A 20,049-nucleotide genomic window follows, 5' to 3' on the forward strand; every position below is an offset into this window, starting at 1 on the left:
TGCCACGAGCCTCATGGGAGTGGCGGGCTATAAGCCCAATAAATAAATAAATAAATTGAGAAGACTGACAAGTGGAGTGCCTGAGGGATCTGTCCTGGGGCCTGTATTGTTCAACATATTTATAAATGATTTGGATGAGGGATTAGACGAGTACTTATTACATTTTCAGATGATACAAAACTGAGAGGAGTAGCAAACACAACCAAAGACCAAATCACAATACAGGATGATCTTGATAGACTCAAGAAGTGGGCTAAACTGAATAAAATGAAATTCAGTACGGACAAAACTAAAGTTAGGTATTTAGGTAGGAAAAACCGTATATACCAGTATAGGAAGGGCGAGAATTGTCTTGGCAGTAGTATCTAGGAGTCTTAGTAAGACCATACATTGAACATGAGTCAGCAGTGTTACTAAGAGTCTAAGCAGGCGAATGGGATTTTGGGCTGTATCAAATGGAGTATCGTGTCCAGATCACAGGAGGTGATGGTACTGCTTTATTCTGCTCTGGTTCAGGCTCACTTGGAGTACTGTGTTCAGTTTTGGGCATCACAGTTGAAGAGGGATGTAGGCAAACTGGAGCGTGTTCAGAGGAAGGCACAAAGATGGTGAGGAGTTCGGAGACCAAGTAGTATGAGGAAAGGTTGGGGGATCTTGGTCTGCTTAGCCTGGAGAGAAGATGACTGAGAGAGGATCTGATAAACATCTTCAAGTATTTTAAAGGCTGCCATTTAGAGGATGGAGTAGAGTTGTTCTCTCTTGCCCCGGAGGGATGGACTAGAACCAATGGGATGAAGTTAATGCAAAAGAAAAGGGCCACGAAAACTTACGTCTTCAGGACATTATCTTGTGGGTGTGTGAGGGATAGGCTCCAGGCAGTTTCAGCAGCCAATTTAGAGTGGGCAGAGAGACCATGGCTGACAGGAGACACAAAGAGAACTTGTCCTCAGATAAGCAGTGCATCTCATTTGTCTGAGGGGGTCATCAGAGCCAATATTCTAGTCAGGACAGACAACATTAAGGCCGGGGCTTATCTGAACAACCAAGGGGGTTCCAGGTCTTCCAGACTTCACAAAGAAGCTCTGTTGATTTTCAATTGGGCGGAAAACAATCTGACCTCGATTTGAGCAGAACACATGTTGAACATACAGGCAGATTGGTTGAGTCGTCAGCAGATCTCTGAAGGGGAATGGTCCCTAAATCCAAGAGTATTCGGCTTGGTAGTTCAGCGGATGGGCATCCCGTTATGGACCTCTTTGCGAGCCACCTCAATCGACAGGTACCTTGTTTCATGTCAAGGTATTATCACTACGAAGCAGAGCAGGCAAATGCCTTGATTTCCACATGGCCCCAAGGACTTCCATATGCCTTTCTACTTCTCCCCATTAATCCCCAAGTGATAAAACGGGCTAGAATAATGCGAACCAGGGTCATTCTGATCGCACCTCGGTGGCCACGCAGACCTTGGTTTTCTTTGATCATTAAACTCCTAGAGGGGACTCCCATGACTCTACCAGTTACACCAGATCTCCTACTACAGGGCTCGATTAGGCATCCCAAACCACAGTGGTTTGAACTGACTGCATGTCCCTTGAATGGTAGGGTCTCATAGGTTCAGGTTACAGCTCTGAGGTGGTCAACATTATGCTAGATTCTAGACGGCAATCCACCATTAGAATTTATAATGCTTCTTGGAAAGCCTTTGCCCGCTGGTGCCGGAGAAAGTGTAAGATCATAGAATCGGTTTCCTTAGATGTTATCCTTGACTTTCTAGTGGAAGCTCACAACAGGGGACTAAGATCCGCTACCCAGCCTTTTTCCGGCTGGGGAGGGGAGAGGGAGGTATGAGCGCAAACGCAAAGGGGGGGGAGGCTTGCCTCGCCTGCACTTTTGCGCCTGCCAGTGAGTGCCGCGCTGTGGCGTGAGCACTGCTTGCTGCTGGGCGCAAACGTGCAGCGTTCGCTGGCAGGCACAGACGCGGAGCTGCTGCACCCAAGCCTCCCCCCTCAGCGTGGTGCTTGCCGGCAGATGCAGGCGCGGAGTTGACGTGCCTGCACATTTGTGCCCGCACCTCCCCCCACCACCGCGGGCTGCAATGTGGGGGAGGGAGGTGCGCCGGCTCCCATGCCTCCCTGCCTCCTGTCACGGGCTGGTACCGAGGGCCACACGACCCAGTACCGGACTATGGCCCAGGGGTTGGGGAACACGGCGCTACACTACGCAGACAGGTAACCACTTTGGCTACAGTTATACCCAATGTGCAGGGGTTACCATTAGCAAGACATCCACACATTTGTAGATTCCTCAAAGGATCGGCCTCCAGGGACCCCCGACAAGACATCATTTTCCTTCATGGAAATTGTACACTGTATTGTCAGCGCTGACTAGGGCCTCTTTTGAACCCATTCAATCTATTCCACTTCCCTTTTTGAGACTAGAAACAATTTTTCTGGTAGCTGTTACATCAGCTCGCAGGGTGTCAGAATTAGCGGCATTGTCTGTCAAATCCGAACTTTGTATCTTTCACAAGACAAGGTAGTGTTGAGGACAGACGCTTCATTCCTACCCAAGGTAAATTTTAACTTCCATCGCAACCAGGAAATCAATTTACCATCCTTTTGTCCTAACCCTAAGCATCCGAAGGAACGGGAATAGCATAACTTAGATGTTAGGAGGTCCCTTAAGGCAGTGGTCCACAACCTTTTTTAGGCTGGGGACCGGCAGGGCAACTGCCCCGCCCGCGCATGCAGGGCCCTGATTCCCTTCCCCCCCCCCCCCGCAGTAAGAAGCTTCCTGGGCCGCAAGCTTTCAGGTTGGGCCGCGGGCTGCAGGCCCAGTGGGCCGCGGGCTGCAGGTTGGGGACTACTGCCTTGAGGCCTTTCTCATTAGAACCGAGGCATTTAGAAAATCAGAATCACTGTTCATTTATGTTACACCTTCTAGACTGGGACAGGCCATGTTTCGTCCAGATATAGGATGATGCTTACGAGCTTGCATATTGGAGGCCTACAAGGCACAGGGAGTTCCCATCCCTCAGGTGATTACTGCTTATTCAGTAAGATCATCAGCTGCCAACACAGCCTTCAGCAAGAAAGCTTTGGTAGAGGACATTTGTAAGGTGGCAACTTGGTCTTCTATTTCCACCTTTGTCCACCACTACAAATTAGATGTTTACAGGTCTTCTGATGCGGTCTTTGGTAGAACTGTTTTGCAGCACGTCCTCCAGGACGACGGAGATGCCCCACCTGGGAATCAATACTGCTCTGGGAGTTCCCATCCAAGATGTCCTCTCCTCAGAAGGAGAACAAACATTTCTTACCGAGAAAAGTCTTTCTCTTCTGAGGGATATCTTGCCCCTTCCAGTGCATCTCCGCCTTTGGTTCTCAGTATGTGCTGCTTTGGTTACACTGAATTTCAACTGCATCAAGGGAATTCATGAAGGTCTTGGTGAATGTGGTGGTATTCCTAAGATAGGAGGGGACCCACATTCACCCCTTTCTCAGTGACTGGCTCATCTATGTCCCCTTGGCGGATCTTTCCAGAGAATTTACTCAGAAAAAAACATTGGTTTCCTGGAACGGTTTGGATTCTTGGTTAACAAGGAGAAAAGAGGTTTAGTTCTGTCACAGTGCTTAGAACATCTGGAGGTAGTAATGGACACTTCTCATGTATCATTCTTACTCCCGAGGGCGAAGGTGGACAAGGCTGTAGCCATGACATCAGCAGTAATAAAGGCAAAATGCTTTCAGCTCATGCAGTTCACCAGCCTGATGAGCCTGTTGCTGGCCAATTCAGAAGCAGTACAATGGGATGGTTCACTGTTGCCCCCTGCAGCAATTCCTCAGACCATACCAATTTTCCAGAAAGGAAAAGCCTTCCTATATAATCAACCACAATAACTTATGGATGCAAGTCTGTCGGGGGGGGGGGCATCTGGGAGTCCTCCCTGATTCAGCATCACCCATTTCCAGAGTAGCGGGTTCTACCAAACAATATGTTAGTATTCTGGTCTGTCTTCTTATCCTTGAAAAGGTTTCAGCACCAAATAAAATGAAAACATCATCATTTGAAAAGTTAACATGGTTGCCAAAACATATGTGAACCACCAAGGTGGTTTCAGATCAATACGATTACAGAATGAGGCAGAGAGGATTGTGGTGTTGGCTGAGAAGTGCCTTCTGTCTCTCAAAGCAGAACATACAAAAGAAGCTTTGAAGATACAGGTGTACAGGTTAATCAGAGAGACCATACAGAGAGGGGAATGGTCATTGAGCAAAGCTACATTCCAACTCATTGTTTCCGGATTTGGTCTACCAGAAATGGACCTGTTCACTTCCAGCTAAAACCACCAGGTGATACAATTTTGTTTCAGGTGTCATCACCCAAAGATGCCCATGGTAGGTTTTCTAAAACCTCACTGGACTCCAGGCCTGATGTATATGTTTCCTCCAATTCCCGTTTTACCATGGAGGATTCGAGAGCTCTAGGCAAAGGTGATACTAGTAGTGACATGGTAATCCAGACGACCATGGTTTTCTATGATAATACAAGTTTTGTTAAATCACATATAACTCCAGATCTTTTACAACAAGGATCTATTTGGCATCCATATACATTTTGAGAGTGAAAAACCATTGTGTTGAAGTAATATTTTGAAGGAAAGGAAAACATGAGTGTGAAGAAATCTTTAAAATTTATGGAAAAGAGAAAGTATTCTTAAAAGTCACTGAAGAAGTCCTTCGAAAACAAGATACCTACCTAGGGGTTCGTTAAGACTATTTGAGATTACTACACTTCCTGGCAAATAAACTGTTCGCCATCGTCAGTTTCTTTACACTCCTCTTGGACCTTGACTGATGGGTAGTCTCTTACTGTCACTCTACAACAAGACTGTACAATTCCATGTGGAAGGCATTCACAAGGTGTTGTAGTAGGAAATTAGTGGATTGTGTTGCCCCAAAGATCAAAAGTATCCTGGAATTTCTGAAGGACAGCATGAAGCAAGGTCTTCGATCCACAACTCTTTGTGGACAGGTAGCAGCACTATCAGAGATCCTGTCATTAAAGGGGCGAATGCACAGTCAAGTTTCTAAAAGAAGTAGCAACGTCAGAGGCTCCTACTGTACATCATTTCCCTTCTTGGAACCTGAACTGTGTTCTTCAAGCATTGCCTATGCCCCCTTTCAACTGATCAAGTTGATTCCTCTGACTTTTATGAAATCGAAAGTCAATTTTTTCAGTTAACATTGGCCAAGTGCCTGTTGGAACTGTCTTATCCATGGACTCTAACTTATGTATTTTCATAAGGATAAAGTTCTTCTTAGGGTTGATCCCACTTTTCGTCTGAAGGTGGACAACATTTCATCTGTCTCAACAAATTAACCTACCTGTATTCTGTCCACATCCAAAGGGCCCCGGGGGAAAAACATGGCATAAACTCGATGTTAAATGGGCGCTGAGAATCTCTATAGATAGGACAAGGCAATTTAGAAAGTCAATGGTCATGTGCATGGTTGTGACTCCACCAAATCTGGGAAACCCTTATGTCAAGGGCGGTGATAAGCAGGTGTCTTTGATTCTGTATTGTTGAAACCTATAAATCAAGGGGGCTAAGCCCGCATAGGGGAATCACAGCACATTGTATTTGCAACTCTGCAACCAATGTGGCCTTTGCAAAAAGGGCCTTAGGGAACAGGTCTGTAGAACAGCAACTTGGGCAAAAGTATCAGCATTCGTAAGTCATTACAAGCTGGATACAGCAAGTGAGGCGGATGCTGTCCTTGGTCAAAAGTACTCCAGTAAGGGATGTATATACACAGATGAGGCTAGGAGGACAGCGCAATAGCTCTTGTCAAGTGCTATGGAGGGGAAGAAAGGGAAGGTTGGGGTGTGGGGGAGAGAAGGGCAGCAGCTGCAGCAGCATGAAGGAGGCCAGCGCAATTGAGCCCGCCGGGCGCAGTGGAGGAGAAGGAAGGGAAGCCTGGGAGGTGGGAGAAGGGCAGCGGCGGTGGCGCAGATGAGGCCAGGAGGACAGCGCAATAGCTCCTGTCAAGTGCCGTGGAGGGGAATAAAGGGAAGGTTGGGAGGGGGGGAGAGAAGGGCAGCAGCTGCAGCAGCATGGAGGAGGCCAGCGCAATTGAGCCTGTTGGGTGCTGTGGAGGAGAAGGAAGGGAAGGCTGGGGGGGGGGGAGATGGGCAGCGGCGGCAGCACAGAGGAGGCCAGGAGACCAGCGCAATTGCGCCTGTCAGGTGCCCTGGAGGGGAAGGAAGGGAAGGCTGGAAAGGGGGGGGAAGAGGATGGAGGCGGCACAGGCGTAATGGCGGGAGGCGCGCATCGACTGCTGGAGGGCCTACCGCATCCAGCAGGTGGAGCAAGAGCTAAAAACTGAGGAAGCTGAGAAAAGAAGCAAGTGCAAAGAACAGAGTCTGCCCACCCCCTGAAGCGGATTAAGCTTTGAAAACAAAGTCCAGAGCTTAAGAGCGCTGATTAAACAGCGCACCAGAGTGTACGAAGGCAAAGGAAAAGCTGGGAGGCGGGAGAAGGGTGGGGACGCTGTCCGGGGGAGCCCAGGAAGCAACGCCCCGCCCAGTATTTCCCAGAGAAGGCCTTGGCTCCGCTTGGCTGCATGTAGGCGCAGAGGCTCCAGTGGAGTCTTTTGTGACTGCACCAGCATGTTAGCAAGGACTCTCAGAGGCAGGGTGCGAGGCACAAATAGTTTTCCAAAACATCTGCTTGAAATTCAAGGTCAACAACTCCTAAAAACAGCAAGTTTTTAAAAATATGTATCCAATGTAATGTAACTAAAATTTCAAGTGCACCCCATCTTTTTTGTACCCTACCTTTCACACTCAAGGCAACCCTAAATATTTGTTCATATTTAATCAAACTTACTGCCCTCATCCTGGTCAATGGGGGAAAATACAAACAAAGAACTTGGGTTTAGACAGGTTTGCAACTCAGAATGGTTGTTGAGTCACCATAAATTTCATTTCCATGTCAAGAGTGGTCTGCCTCCTATAAGGAGGGCTATTATGCTGATGCCTGGAATGAAAGTCAGTTTGTGTGAAGCTGACCTTTGTGGCCCCTTCAAACATGGATCTTGCACATGGGACATAAAATAGCAGAGTCACAGAGACACAAATTCTGACACTTTTGTCCCACAATGAAAATAAATCTTGCATACCAGATATTTATTTATTATATTTATTCCTCACCTCTCCCCGGAGGCCCGAGGCGACTTACAGATTTTTACATGATGATTCATTACAGTAGCAAATTACAGTTATTAAGTAGCAATGTAAATAATTTTATGGGTTGGGGGGCCCCACAACTTTAAGTGGTCACAGCATTAAGTACGTTGAGAACCACTGCCTTAAGGGAAGGGGGAGGTATGGAATCCTAAGCAAGAGCTACAATAGGCTCTGAGTGGGAGATATTCCACCAACAGGTTGCTGGGTAAATCCCTCAGACCACAGACCACAGCGCATGCTGGTTAACTGATGAACTGTCCTTGATCACAAGTTCCCTTTTATGTGGTATGATGATAATCTGTAACAAGATCTTTAAGAGATAATGTAGCTTAATTACATTTTCCCCATAAAGCATTTTACCAAAATTCAAATGTTTCATTAAAAAAAATCATCTTGCAACTAGTTTATAAGCTCATTACATTTCAAGCTGTCATCTAATTGCTTCTAAGGAAACAGATCCTACAAATGTTTAAATTGTCCACTAGCTGACCAACTGTAAGCTTGATAAATGGGAAGTGATGCATTTAGTAGCCTTCAGCTGAAACACATTTACTGAAAACATCAGTGATAAAACCACTCCCTTAGCAACGGCAACTAAGCATCAGCTCTACAGCTTGGCAGGCTGCCCACAACCTTATATACTATGGAGTTTACTTCCCTCCAGGCAATATTCACCTCGCGTCCAACTCATAACTCTACAGTTTAATATTAAACATGATAAAGGAGAGCTGTTTTAGGAACCCAAAATGGCCTTCGAAACAGGTACGGGTGTACAAGGTACAGGTGGTCTATATCTGCCCATGATCCACTTCCATCTATCTTGAGGAACTAAAACAGTATGTTGCACTGGTTGATGACCTTCACTTGCAGTTGGGAAATCATATGACCTTCACATACAGTTGGACTGCAGAGAACAAATCCCCTGGTCCAGATGAAATGCACCTGAGAGTACTCAAAGAACTTTCCAGAGAACTTGCACAGCCCTTGTCCATCATCTTCGGAACCTCTTTAAGGACTGGAGATGTCCCGGAGGACTGGAAAAGAGCAAACGTTATTCCGATCTTCAAAAAAGGGAGGAAGGATGACCCGGGAAACTACAGACCAGTGAGTCTGACCTCTGTTGTGGGGAAGATAATGGAGCAGATATTAAAGGGAGCGATCTGCAAACATCTGGAGGACAATTTGGTGATCCAAGGAAGTCAGCATGGATTTGTCTCCAACAGGTCCTGCCAGACCAACCTAGTTTCCTTTTTTGACCAAATAATAGGTTTGCTGGATCAGGGAAATTTGGTTGATGTCATTTACTTGGATTTTAGTAAAGCTTTTGACAAGGTTCCCCATGATGTTCTGATGGGTAAGTTGAAGGACTGCAATCTGGATTTTCAGATCGTTAGGTGGATAGGGAATTGGTTAGAGAACCGCACTCAAAGAGTTGTTGTCAATGGTGTTTCATCAGACTGGAGAGAGGTGAGTAGCGGGGTACCTCAGGGTTCGGTGCTCGGCCCGGTACTTTTTAACATATTTATTAATGATCTAGATGAGGGGGTGGAGGGACTACTCATCAAGTTTGCAGATGACACCAAATTGGGAGGACTGGCAAATACTCCGGAAGATAGAGACAGAGTTCAACGAGATCTGAACACAATGGAAAAATGGGCAAATGAGAACAAGATGCAATTTAATAAAGATAAGTGTAAAGTTCTGCATCTGGGTCAGAAAAATGAAAAGCATGCCTACTGGATGGGGGATACGCTTCTAGGTAGCACTGTGTGTGAACGAGACCTTGGGGTACTTGTGGATTGTAAACTAAACATGAGCAGGCAGTGTGATGCAGCGGTAAAAAAGGCAAATGCCATTTTGGGCTGTATCAACAGAGGCATCACATCAAAATCACAAGATGTCATAGTCCCATTGTATACGGCACTGGTCAGACCACACCTGGAGTACTGTGTGCAGTTCTGGAGGCCTCACTTCAAGAGGGACATCGATAAAATTGAAAGGGTACAGAGGAGAGCGACGAAGATGATCTGGGGCCAAGGGACCAAGCCCTATGAAGATAGGTTGAGGGACTTGGGAATGTTCAGCCTGGAGAAAAGGAGGTTGAGAGGGGACATGATAGCCCTCTTTAAGTATTTGAAAGGTTGTCACTTGGAGGAGGGCAGGATGCTGTTTCTGCTGGCTGCAGAGGAAAGGACACGCAGTAATGGGTTTAAACTTCAAGTACAACGATATAGGCTAGATATCAGGAAAGAATTTTTCACAGTCAGAGTAGTTCAGCAGTGGAATAGGCTGCCTAAGGAGGTGGTGAGCGCCCCCTCACTGGAAGTCTTCAAGCAAAGGTTGGATACACACTTTTCTTGGGTGCTTTAGGATGCTTAGGGCTAATCCTGCATTGAGCAGGGGGTTGGACTAGATGGCCTGTATGGCCCCTTCCAACTCTATGATTCTATGATTCTATGATTCTATAATTCTATGAAAACAACCACTGGCTACTCTCTAAAGAGGGTCCTTCACCTCTGGAGTCGAGAGGACATCTTGGTTGGTGACTTCCCACCACTCTTAAGGGAGGCAGGATAAACCTCCAACTTCTGTCTCACATGATGGGAAGTACCCTCCTTCAGTCTAGAAAATTCATGAGCTGAAATTCAACTACATAACTAGAAAAAGATAACTTTCACAGTAGCTTCCAGAAGACGGATGGATAGGAAGTCAAAATGTTAATAGACAGCAGGTAAGTCTCTTGAAAGATTGTTAAAAGAAGTAAAAAACCTCCTTTTATTTATGGTCAGACATGACCCGGTGCTTGCACAGGGGATACCTTTACCTTTATAATGCGCACACACACACACCTATATATACTCTGTGCCTGCATGTGGGCGTCAGGTTTCATGCCACCACTGGCACCACCTCCCCCCCGGCGCTGCTGCGCTGGCCACCTTGGACTTGAATGTCTGCTGAAGCGCACAAGCCTACAAGAATCTTGTGGCTGCATAAATTAATAGAAGATGTTAAACGGGGCAAGTACACAATTCCCAGTGTGGGTTGTAGGTTTTCTTCCTTCCCTGCTATGCAGACTACTCAAGTGCAGAGCTCCCCTGATGCTGGCAGAGCAGAACAGGGCAGAATAAACTGGACTTAGGGAAGAGGTCCCTTTACCTGGAGCTATTTGAGGTGATCTGTCAATACTTTGGTCATTCCAACTAAGTGAGGGTGATGCATTCATGCGATTCTGGCTGCCTGCTGGCAGAGGTGGGGAATGTTCTTTTGGTTCTTTATGGCACATTCTAGTCCTGGCAAAAGTGATAAGGGAATTCAGGCAGGAAATGTGTGGAGCTCATTTGTGTTACTCTCTTCAGGTTGAGGAGGCTATGTTTTTCTGCCTTAGCGCCAGCGTTGGTGAGGCCACCCTGGCCCTTGTCAGCGGAATTCAGCATGCTGCCCAAAGGCCTCGTCACCCACTTTAGACCCCAACTGGCTTCATTTGACCCTTTGACTATTGAGCTGCAGTGTTTGCTAGCTGATGTTTTCTTTGAGCAAGTTACGGTAATTATGCATGCGTCATACAGGGCTCCTCACTCTCCACAAGCACTTCTATTTTTTCAAAGGTTAAACAGTGTAGTTATAACATAACAAACAACTAAAATGAATTTATTGCTCCAAGCTCCTATAGGTAAAGCTGTTTGCCAATTTATAGTAATATATTTGAGCAAGCTTAAAACATGGTTAAAATACTGTCGAGAGCTATGGAGCTGAACGTGTTAATTCTGTAGATAAGTGTGTGCTGTAGTTTTGTTGGCTCTGCAGCACTTGGAACCACTCACGCAGGCTATACCCTTGCAAAATGTTGGCTGTATAAAATATGTTGAAAGTGGGGTTGTCATGGTATTTTCTGGGGTTATTTTGAGAGAGTGTGAATACAAAAAGTAACTAGGGCACAAAGATGAAAGCTCACTGTTTTCAATGGAAGCAAGGTGGGTACATACAACTTCTAGTGAAATAAGTGGTATGTGAACATTGTTAAATTTGGCTGCTTTTGGGGGGGATGTGGGAAAAACTAAGTTATAGTTTAAAATAGGAGTGCTCAACTATTGGGTTGGGGTTATTATTCCCCCCTTTTTATAGTTGAATGTGGATGCATTTATTTTCTCAGCTGCATTTATGTTTGCAGTTGAAGTAGTTTATTTTAGCAGATTATTCTCAGCAGATTACATACTGTGTTTTGAGTTTAGGGTTCAAAATATGCTGAACTGATCCTGAGCAGAGTAAAAACGTAGAGCTTTCTCCTGATATTTGCAAAATAGCTAATCTTTTCTGTGACAACATCATGGAGCAAATGGGTGCAGTTCTGTTTGTAACTGCTTCTTCATCACACTTCGGAGTGTATTCATTTGTCTTAAGTATTTATCAGAATAATTAATGGATTGAGATAACCAAAGGAAAATAATTACAATTTACAAGACAGGAATTCAGACTTCTTATCTTGAAGTGTTTTATATTGTGCTGGGTACTTGCAAATTTGTTCCTGTTTCAGTGTATACTTTATTGAAGATATTTTCCTCTTGTGGAAGGTATAGCAAACTTTAATAGTGACTGAGGAAGACTTAAACTATGTATCCTGTTATCCCAAGGACCCTGACCAAACAAGGGCCATAATACCAAGGGCTATAAGGCTCCATCTCAGATTTTTTTAAAAATCCAAGAATTATGATCCAGCAATAGCAGGACACACGTGCAATAAATTGCCAACCTCAAATAATGCAGTCCGGTTATTATTGGAAAGAAGTAAGCTCCCAACTTTAGGACTCATCTTACAATTCCATTTGATTACTTCAGATGTAATGATCACTTGTAAGCCAGTTACCTGCAGGGAAAGGCTAGCGCCCATTGTATTTCTGCATACAATGGGCTTTGCCTCTAGTTTTGAATAAATCTTTGTTGGTCTTAATGGTGCTACTGGACTCTGATTTGGTTGTGCTATTTCAGACCAACACGGCTACCCATTTTGATCTTTCTCTGCTCCTGGTTACACTTGTATGTACAAATATGATTTAATTTGCCACCTTTTCTGCCTTTCTTGCTCTGCCATGTCTCTTCTCTGTCCCACCATCTGTCTGTCCCAACCTTGGGATTTGTTAAGGGAATACCTCTCTGCTGGTTTTTGTGTACCCACCAGCCTTATTGTTGCCTTGATTTCAAATCTTTCCACATTCCACAATCTTGATGTTCCCTCTTTAACAACACTATACCACTTCCCGCTCTACTTTCTCAAGCCACAGTCTTGCATTTCACTTCCCTCTTTGGCAAACCATGTTTGCTAAGGTCTCTTTCATCTCTTAGTAATCCCACTTCCTGTCTCCTTTGGAGGTCACATAAATCTAAGTTTTGTGAGTGGATTCCCCTTGGATCAGCTGTGAGGGGAGACACATCTGGATACTTTAGGAATTAAATGGTACCCAGATATATCTTACCCACTGTTATTTAAATTTGCCACACAATTTTTCCTGTTGTCAATGAAATTGGTTTCATTCCTGTTTTTCCTGTTTATTTGATAGTCACAGTAAATATAGTTAAACATAAGTGATTCATTTCTATTCCAACTCACACACAGACTTGGGTTTCTCAAATTCAGGTCTAGCTCTTGCACATTATCATCATTATTAATATTAAAATGTATAGCCTGCCTTCCTTTGAAGACTCAAGGCGGGCTATGTAAAATATTAATTCCTTAAAACCCCATAAAACACCCTAAACCATATAACTCCCAAGGTACCAAGATGGCCAGGTCCCTCCAACCTCCCATAGTCATTTAACATGGGTTGCACTAAGGATTCTATAGGAGAGCCTGAGGGGGGCCCATTGCTCTTGCTGGCCAGGCCTCAACGAAAGACCTTGTGGAAGAGCTCCTTTTTGTCGGCTCCGCCAGGACCCTCAGTTCTTCCAGGAGTTCATTCCACCAGGTTGGGGCCAGGACCGGGTTGAGGCCAGATGGATCTCTCTGGAGCCAGGGACCACTAACAGATTAGTTCCCGCAGAGCAAAGGGCCCTGCAGGGGACATAAGTAGACAGAAGAAGAAGAAGAGTTGGTTCTTATATGCCACTTTTCTCTACCCAAAGGAGGCTCAAAGCGGCTTACAGTTGCTTTCCCTTTTCTCTCCTCACAACAGACACCCTGTGAGGCTGGTGAGGCTGAGAGAGCCCTGATATCACTGCTCGGTCAGAACAGCTTTATCAGTGCCGTGGCAAGCCCAAGGTCACCCAACTTGGCTGCATGTGAGGGAGTGCAGAATCAAACCCGGCATGCCAGATTAGAAGTCCGCACTCCTAACCACTACTCCTAACTGGCCAAAATGACAAGCCATGAATGGCCTTAAAAGTCACAACCAAGACCTCGAACTTGATCCAGGCCAAAACTGGCAATCATTGCAACTGCTTCAGCACTCGTTGGATAAGCGTTCTCCAAGATGACCCAGTGAGGACACTAGCAGCTGCATTCTGCAGCAGCTGAAGCTTCTAAGTCAAGGACAAGGGTAGGCCAGTGTAGAGCGAGTTACAGAACTCTAGTCTAGAGGTGACCCTCGTATGGATCACTGTGGCCAGATAGTCTGGGGGCAGGTAGGGTGCTAGTTGCCATTCTTGGTGAAGATGATAATACATCATGTGTACTTACCCCTGTGACCTGTACCTACATAGTAAGGAAGGCATCCGGGATCACTCCCGTTCCTTGCTGTAGGTGAGATTTTAAGTTGTGTCCCTGCAAAGGTGGGAAGATCTGCTTCCTGTCCTGCACCTTTTTCTGCTCAGCCATAGGACCTCCGTCTTGGAGGGGTTGAGTTTCAGGCGGCGCTGCTCCAAACAGCTGGCAAATGTATTCAGGGTGGGGGGTCCAGGTGGCCATCCATGAGGAGATAGAGCTGGGTGTCATCCGCATAGTGATAGAAACCCAGCCCATAACTCTAGACCAGCTATCCATGGGGGTGCACGAAGATGTTAAATAACATGGGGGAGAGTACTGCGCCCTGTGGTACCCCACAAGGGACCCCACATGGGCACGATAAAGACACAGCCACCTTCTGTGTTTGGTCCCAGAAAAAGTAACACAGCCATCACAAGGCTGTCCCCCGTATCCCAGGTACTGTAATGCCCAAGCCATCACCATCTCTAGGGGGTCCAGCAGGCTATCTGGGGGAGTATTGGGTGGATGGTAAACCACCAAGATAGCCAAGCTCTCCAGTGATCCCCATTCCAATCTGACATACTCTACACCAATGATCTCTGGCACCAGGAGAGCCCTGTAGGAGAAAGCCCCCCAGACAAAAATTACCTCCCCTCCCTCCTACTGAGACAAGACTGGTGAAGGACATATATAACCTTGGGTCTGTAATAACCCTGAAACCATGTGATGAAATATTCATCTAACAAATTCATTTTATATTTATATGCTGAAGCACACTTCATCATCCTAAATAATGCTTATTTAATCTTTACAAAATCATTGTACTTTTCTCAGATGAATTAAAAAAAATAAGTCAATGATTTAGTTTCCTTTTGCTTTCTAGAGACAAGCTCTCCTTGACAACATTTTCACGCTATTATGGCAGGATTTCTTACCTTTTTTACCATTGTGAAACCCCTGAAACATGCTTCAGCTTCAAGAAACCCCAGAAGCATCATCTGAAATATGGTTGGGAAACATAGTTGTGTACATGCCCACTCAGGGTCCTTCCCTTTCCCACTCCCTCCAGGCCTGTCATTGGCCACTGGGGGAGGGTTGATGTAACCATATATGATCACCTGATACATGCTTAACAAATTTAAACAATATATAAAAACTAACTCTCACCCATTCAGGAAAGCCTTCCAGGGCTGCCAAGAAACCCTTAGGGTTTCACGAAACCCTGGATGAGAAAGCCTGCATTATGGTGGGTCATTTGCTGTGTTTTTGTCATATGTCTCATAATGTAGAAAGATGCACACCAGAAACCCAGCCTGGACAAAATATATGGCTATGAGAAGTCCCCTAGATGAGCTTTCCAGTACCATAGTGCACTAAGGACAATCACCTGGATTCAGAATGCTCTGAAAGCCATCAGAAAGCAGGGCAAGAAGAGGTTGGGGAGGGATATGAATAAATAAGAATTGATGCTATGTCAGATGATTCAAAATTGTAAACTAAAATATATTTCAGTTTTTTAATCTTTTATGAATGTGGTTTCTTTCAATTTTCCCATGATCCTCTCTACAGATCTGCGCTTGGGAAACAACATGAAGATTGTCTACTATCCCACTGGATGACATTGTTTAACAGCGGAGAATGTCTTTGTGACTGGTTATGAATGTGTTCCCTGGATATGCTTGCTGTTTTCCACCAGAGCACTGAATCTCTTCAGAAGTCATCCCCTCTTTAATACTTTGTTTTAAAGAGTTGAGGTTCTTCTAGCAATGAGTTCTCAAAGCCATCCAGGTAAGAACAAAAAGATTTTTTTTAGAATGAGGTGAGATGGTCCCATGAAAGAAACCGTGGGCCTTGTCCGATGTGATTAATCTCAACGTGTTCAAATCTGGAAAGGTTAAGTTACCTAACTCTTTGGTTCTTCCTTTAATCTCCTACTGCCCATTAAGTGTCTCCACAAGTTAAAAAAAAATCCAGACAAGGCTACTTTATTTATATAGCCAGCTTTATGATACATACATATGATATGCACAGGATCCATATATCATCAGTGTGACTTTTGTGCCAGATGGCTGTCAGCCAGCTCTTTTTCTATTACTATTTGCTGTGTGCTGTTTTTTAGAAGACCAGAATGCCTACAGCTTTGGTGATCCAGGCATCCCAACAACTTCCTCAGCAATGAAATCCTGCAGAGTCTCATGCCCCACTCAACATCCTTGCTTCAGTTTACTGAAGAATCCTATGCTAAGCATTCAGTGCACTAGTCTTGAGATGCACTGAAAGTTTGTGTTCAACTTGAGGACTGTGTTTTTTCCTCCATATCCTTTCCCAAAATCCATGGTAGTCGAGAGTTCCAAAGGTAGAGATTAATTCACTGGAGTATGCAGGGAGCATAGAAAAACAGGTGTTTGTTTGAAGGGTCCATGCCACACGGGCTTCTAAAATCTCCAGTTTCTTGGTCTGTTGGGGGCATTATCAGCTTTTCTTGTGGGAAAAGATCTCGCAAACTTAAATGGACTCCGGGGAATGGTAGAGGACAGGAAGGCCTGGAGGATCATTGTCCATGGGGTCGCGATGGGTCGGACACGACTTCGCACATAACAACAACAACAATGTGGTATCTATTCTCCCCCTGGAATGGAGGACATCTGTAGAGCTAGGTTTTCTCTGCAACTACTCTGAGAGACAGGAGAAAGAAAGAGCCCTCCTTCCAACTTTCCTATCCACTGCATCCCCTTCATCAGTCTTTCTCCTGCCTCGGATAAGGGGGACCAGCGTAGCTAGAGGTTTCTGCTAGCGCAAACTTTAATTCTGTGCCTTCTTCCTTCCCATTTCCCTGTGTTTTTGTCCCCACAACAAGACTCCAGCTCAGACGAGCATAGAAAAAGGGGGGGCATGGAGGGAAATTGCAGCCGTTTTCTTTCCTAGGGATGGAGCCCTGCCTAGTGTAGCTGAAGAAAAAATGGCCCTACATCCTGACGGGGAAGACTTTTTCTCTGAACATGATCTCAAGTTGTGTTTTGGAAGCTATGATTTGAGAAGAAATGGTCTCGTGTGGAGCTGCCCCATGATGGATTGCTCTCACCAAAGTGAAGAGAGCCCAGGATTAAATGGCGGCATACAATAAATTGACCTGTGGAGAAGGCAGTGCAGCACTACAGCAGGCTCCTGATACTCAGCCACTCCAGCCTGGCAGCTAGTCTACAAGCTCAGCAGATGTGATACAGCAGAGAACAAAAAATCCTGAGCAGCCCTCAACTATTAGATCTGCTGAAGCCCATAAAGACAACACAGTCACATCAGAAGAGGTGCAATGGGAGAAAACTCCTTTAGTGATGAAATGTTGTATTTCTTTTGTAAAGCCATGAGAGAGGAGATTGTTTCTTTTTGCCAGCAAGGGAGCCCCTTATCAGAGTATTTATTCTTCCCGTCATTCCATTTATTTCTCTAGGCAGGATATTAATGAGGAAAATGTTACCTAATTACAGCCCACCAGGACTGTTCAGTGAAATTCACTTAGCTGGTGGTGAGAGTCATTTTTTCCAAGGGAAAGTTCTATTCAATTTTACATTGAGTTCAGATCTTCACGGATGCCAGCCTGAGAGGCTTGGGGGCAGTCCTCAATCAAATGTCGGCACAGGACACCTAGTCAAGCAAGGAAGCGCTATTATCCATAAACATCCTAGGAATAAGGATGATCTTCCTGGCACCCCTGCACTTCAAGTCACAGCTACGAACAGACAATATACCCATGAGGTCATATCTGAACAAACTGGGGATCTTGGTCGAAGGTAACCAGGATTGATGTAAAAGATGTAACTAGGATTATTGTCCGTGTGGAACAGAAATTTCCATTGATTGGTGGAACTCATCAAAGGAAACCTAATTGTCCAAGCAGACTGGCTAAGCAGGAAGACCATTCAGGAAGGAGGATGGTCCTTGAAGGACAAAGTGTTCCAGCTGATAGTGGAGAGATTTGGAGTACCAGTCATGGACCTCATGGCATCCACAGAAAACACAGGTTCCACCATCCAAAAACTGAATCAGTAGGTGCACTCATGGCAGTTTAGCCCACTGGGATAAAGTATGTCTTCCTACCAATAACAGTAATCCCGAGACTCCTGTGCAAAATAGTTCAGCAGAAAGCAACAGTGATTCTAGTCGCCCCTTATTGGCCAAGGAGGCCTTGGTTGTCCACTATTCTACAGCTTGCAGTGGGACCACACCTATCACTACCTCAAATTCCAGATCTCCTATCTCAAGGACCCATCTGGCACGCCAATCCAGAATGAATGAGATTAACTGGCTGGAAATCGAACAGAGACCTCTAGCAAAAGTGTGTTATTCTGAAGAGGTGGTGAACTCCTTGGTGAACTCCTTTTTAGTACCCAGAAGGGAATCTATCACACCCCTGTACAATTTGGAAAGCCTTCATGAGATGGGGAAGGAGAAAGAACGTACATTTCTTGCAACCTTCTATAAATACTATCCTGAATTTTCTTCAAGATGGTCTGGAATGGGCTGAAGCCAGTGACCCTAAGAAGACAAACAGTCACTGCCATAGTTTGCCTGCAGGTGGAAGGAATTCAGCTTACACAACACCCACACATTGTATGTTTTCTGAAAGGAGCATCCGTTAAGGCTTCTCCACAACTTCATAGATTTTCCACATGGAAACTTAACACAATTCTATGTGCACTAACCAAAGAACCCTTTGAACTGGTTGTCCTAATACCTTAATCATTTGGGCATAAAGACAATATTCTTACTGGTGATCACCTTGGTGAGATGTATTTCTAACCTGGGAGCCTTGTCGGTGAAATCCAAACTGTGCATCTTCCACAAAGATAAGGTAGTACTTCGTCCAGACCCTATATTTCAACCTAACATACTAAAAATCACTTATATCACAGGTGGGATAGCTCCCAGTTCTTTCTTTCAGGTAGAAGTTCCTTCAGTGTCTCAAGCATGGGAAAGGATTGTGCTGAGCCTTATTTGGCTCTTGCTAGAACATCAAGTTCCTTGGTAGCAGCAGCAGGTCTCCAAATAAAGAGACTCTTAAGCACGGGGAAGAGGAGACTTGAGTAGCTGCTTTTCCTCAGCCCTGACTGGCTCTCACCTGACACCACCCACAACAGGTTTCTCCCATCCTTTTGCTTTCCGAGAGATTTTTAAAAATCTTGCATTCTAGCCTTATTGCCTTACAACACCACTAAATCAGTAGAAAGTCTCATACTGGGTCAGACTGTCCTTTAATCTGACTGAGGCATTCCTGGAGAGCTGGTGACAGCAATGAAGGCGGAAGGGCCATCAATCACTGCAGCTTGACAGCCCAGATTAGAGGTTTCTGCAAAGAAGCAGGGTGCAAAGAGAGAAAAAGAGGTCAGCCAAGGTGATGGGCTGGGCAAGGTAACCATGCCCTAGAAGGGACCCTCTTCCTATGGCAGATTCTGCCACTGGGTCAGTGGGCTTCTCTAGCAGTTCTAGTCTAGCCAGGATTTCTTGAGACAGAAACCCATTGCTTTTTAAGGAGATTCCAAAGCTGCTTCCATCCAGTACCAGAGGCAGGCACTGTACCCCTTTATATTGGTTGCTGGCAAGCACAGGCTGGAGGATGCTATTGCAGGAATCCTGCTCAGTGCCTTCCTAGAGGCTGCTGGTTGGCTCCTGTGTGAACAGAATGCTAGAGTAAGTGGGCCTGATCCAGCATGGCTCTTAAGCCTGATCTTTAGAACCACATTATTCATATTTGGTCTTTCTATCAGAAGTGTCGTAATGAAGGAGAGGCACCTGGATCTTGGAACTTCGATGCAGTAAATTTCCCCATTTTTAGTATGTAAAGTGCAGTGCAGCAGCTAGGTGTAGTCTTTAGATATTTATTTTAAATGTATTTTTTGCTACTTCTCTACCTGATCACGGTCCCCAAGGTAGTATACATAAAAACCCTAAAGTATATGAACAATTAAAAGCAACATTTAAAATGATAAAATAACTCACTAAACTCATATCTAACAATACCAGAAGAAGGCCAGTATCAGAATCCCCTGATTACTGCCATGGTTTACTGTGTCTTAGCCTTGCTGTAAGAGCCTCTTGTGGTGCAGGGTGGTAAGGCAGCCAACATGCTG

General features: G+C 45.2%; 1 protein-coding gene across 5 annotated transcripts in view; it reads left to right on the top strand.

Moving 5' to 3' along the window:
• HDAC4 (histone deacetylase 4) overlaps positions 1-20,049 on the top strand; it is a 172,294-nt gene that overhangs the window by 9,374 nt on the left and 142,871 nt on the right. For all 5 annotated transcript variants that reach the window (XM_077313311.1, XM_077313338.1, XM_077313330.1 and 2 more), the window contains exon 2: positions 15,494-15,712. In XM_077313311.1, coding sequence (XP_077169426.1) covers positions 15,691-15,712 — 22 coding nt within the window. In that variant the 5' untranslated portion in view covers positions 15,494-15,690. The remainder of the gene's footprint in view (positions 1-15,493; positions 15,713-20,049) is intronic.

This window comes from Paroedura picta, chromosome 1 (genome assembly GCF_049243985.1).
Source record: "Paroedura picta isolate Pp20150507F chromosome 1, Ppicta_v3.0, whole genome shotgun sequence".
NCBI lineage: Eukaryota > Metazoa > Chordata > Lepidosauria > Squamata > Gekkonidae > Paroedura > Paroedura picta.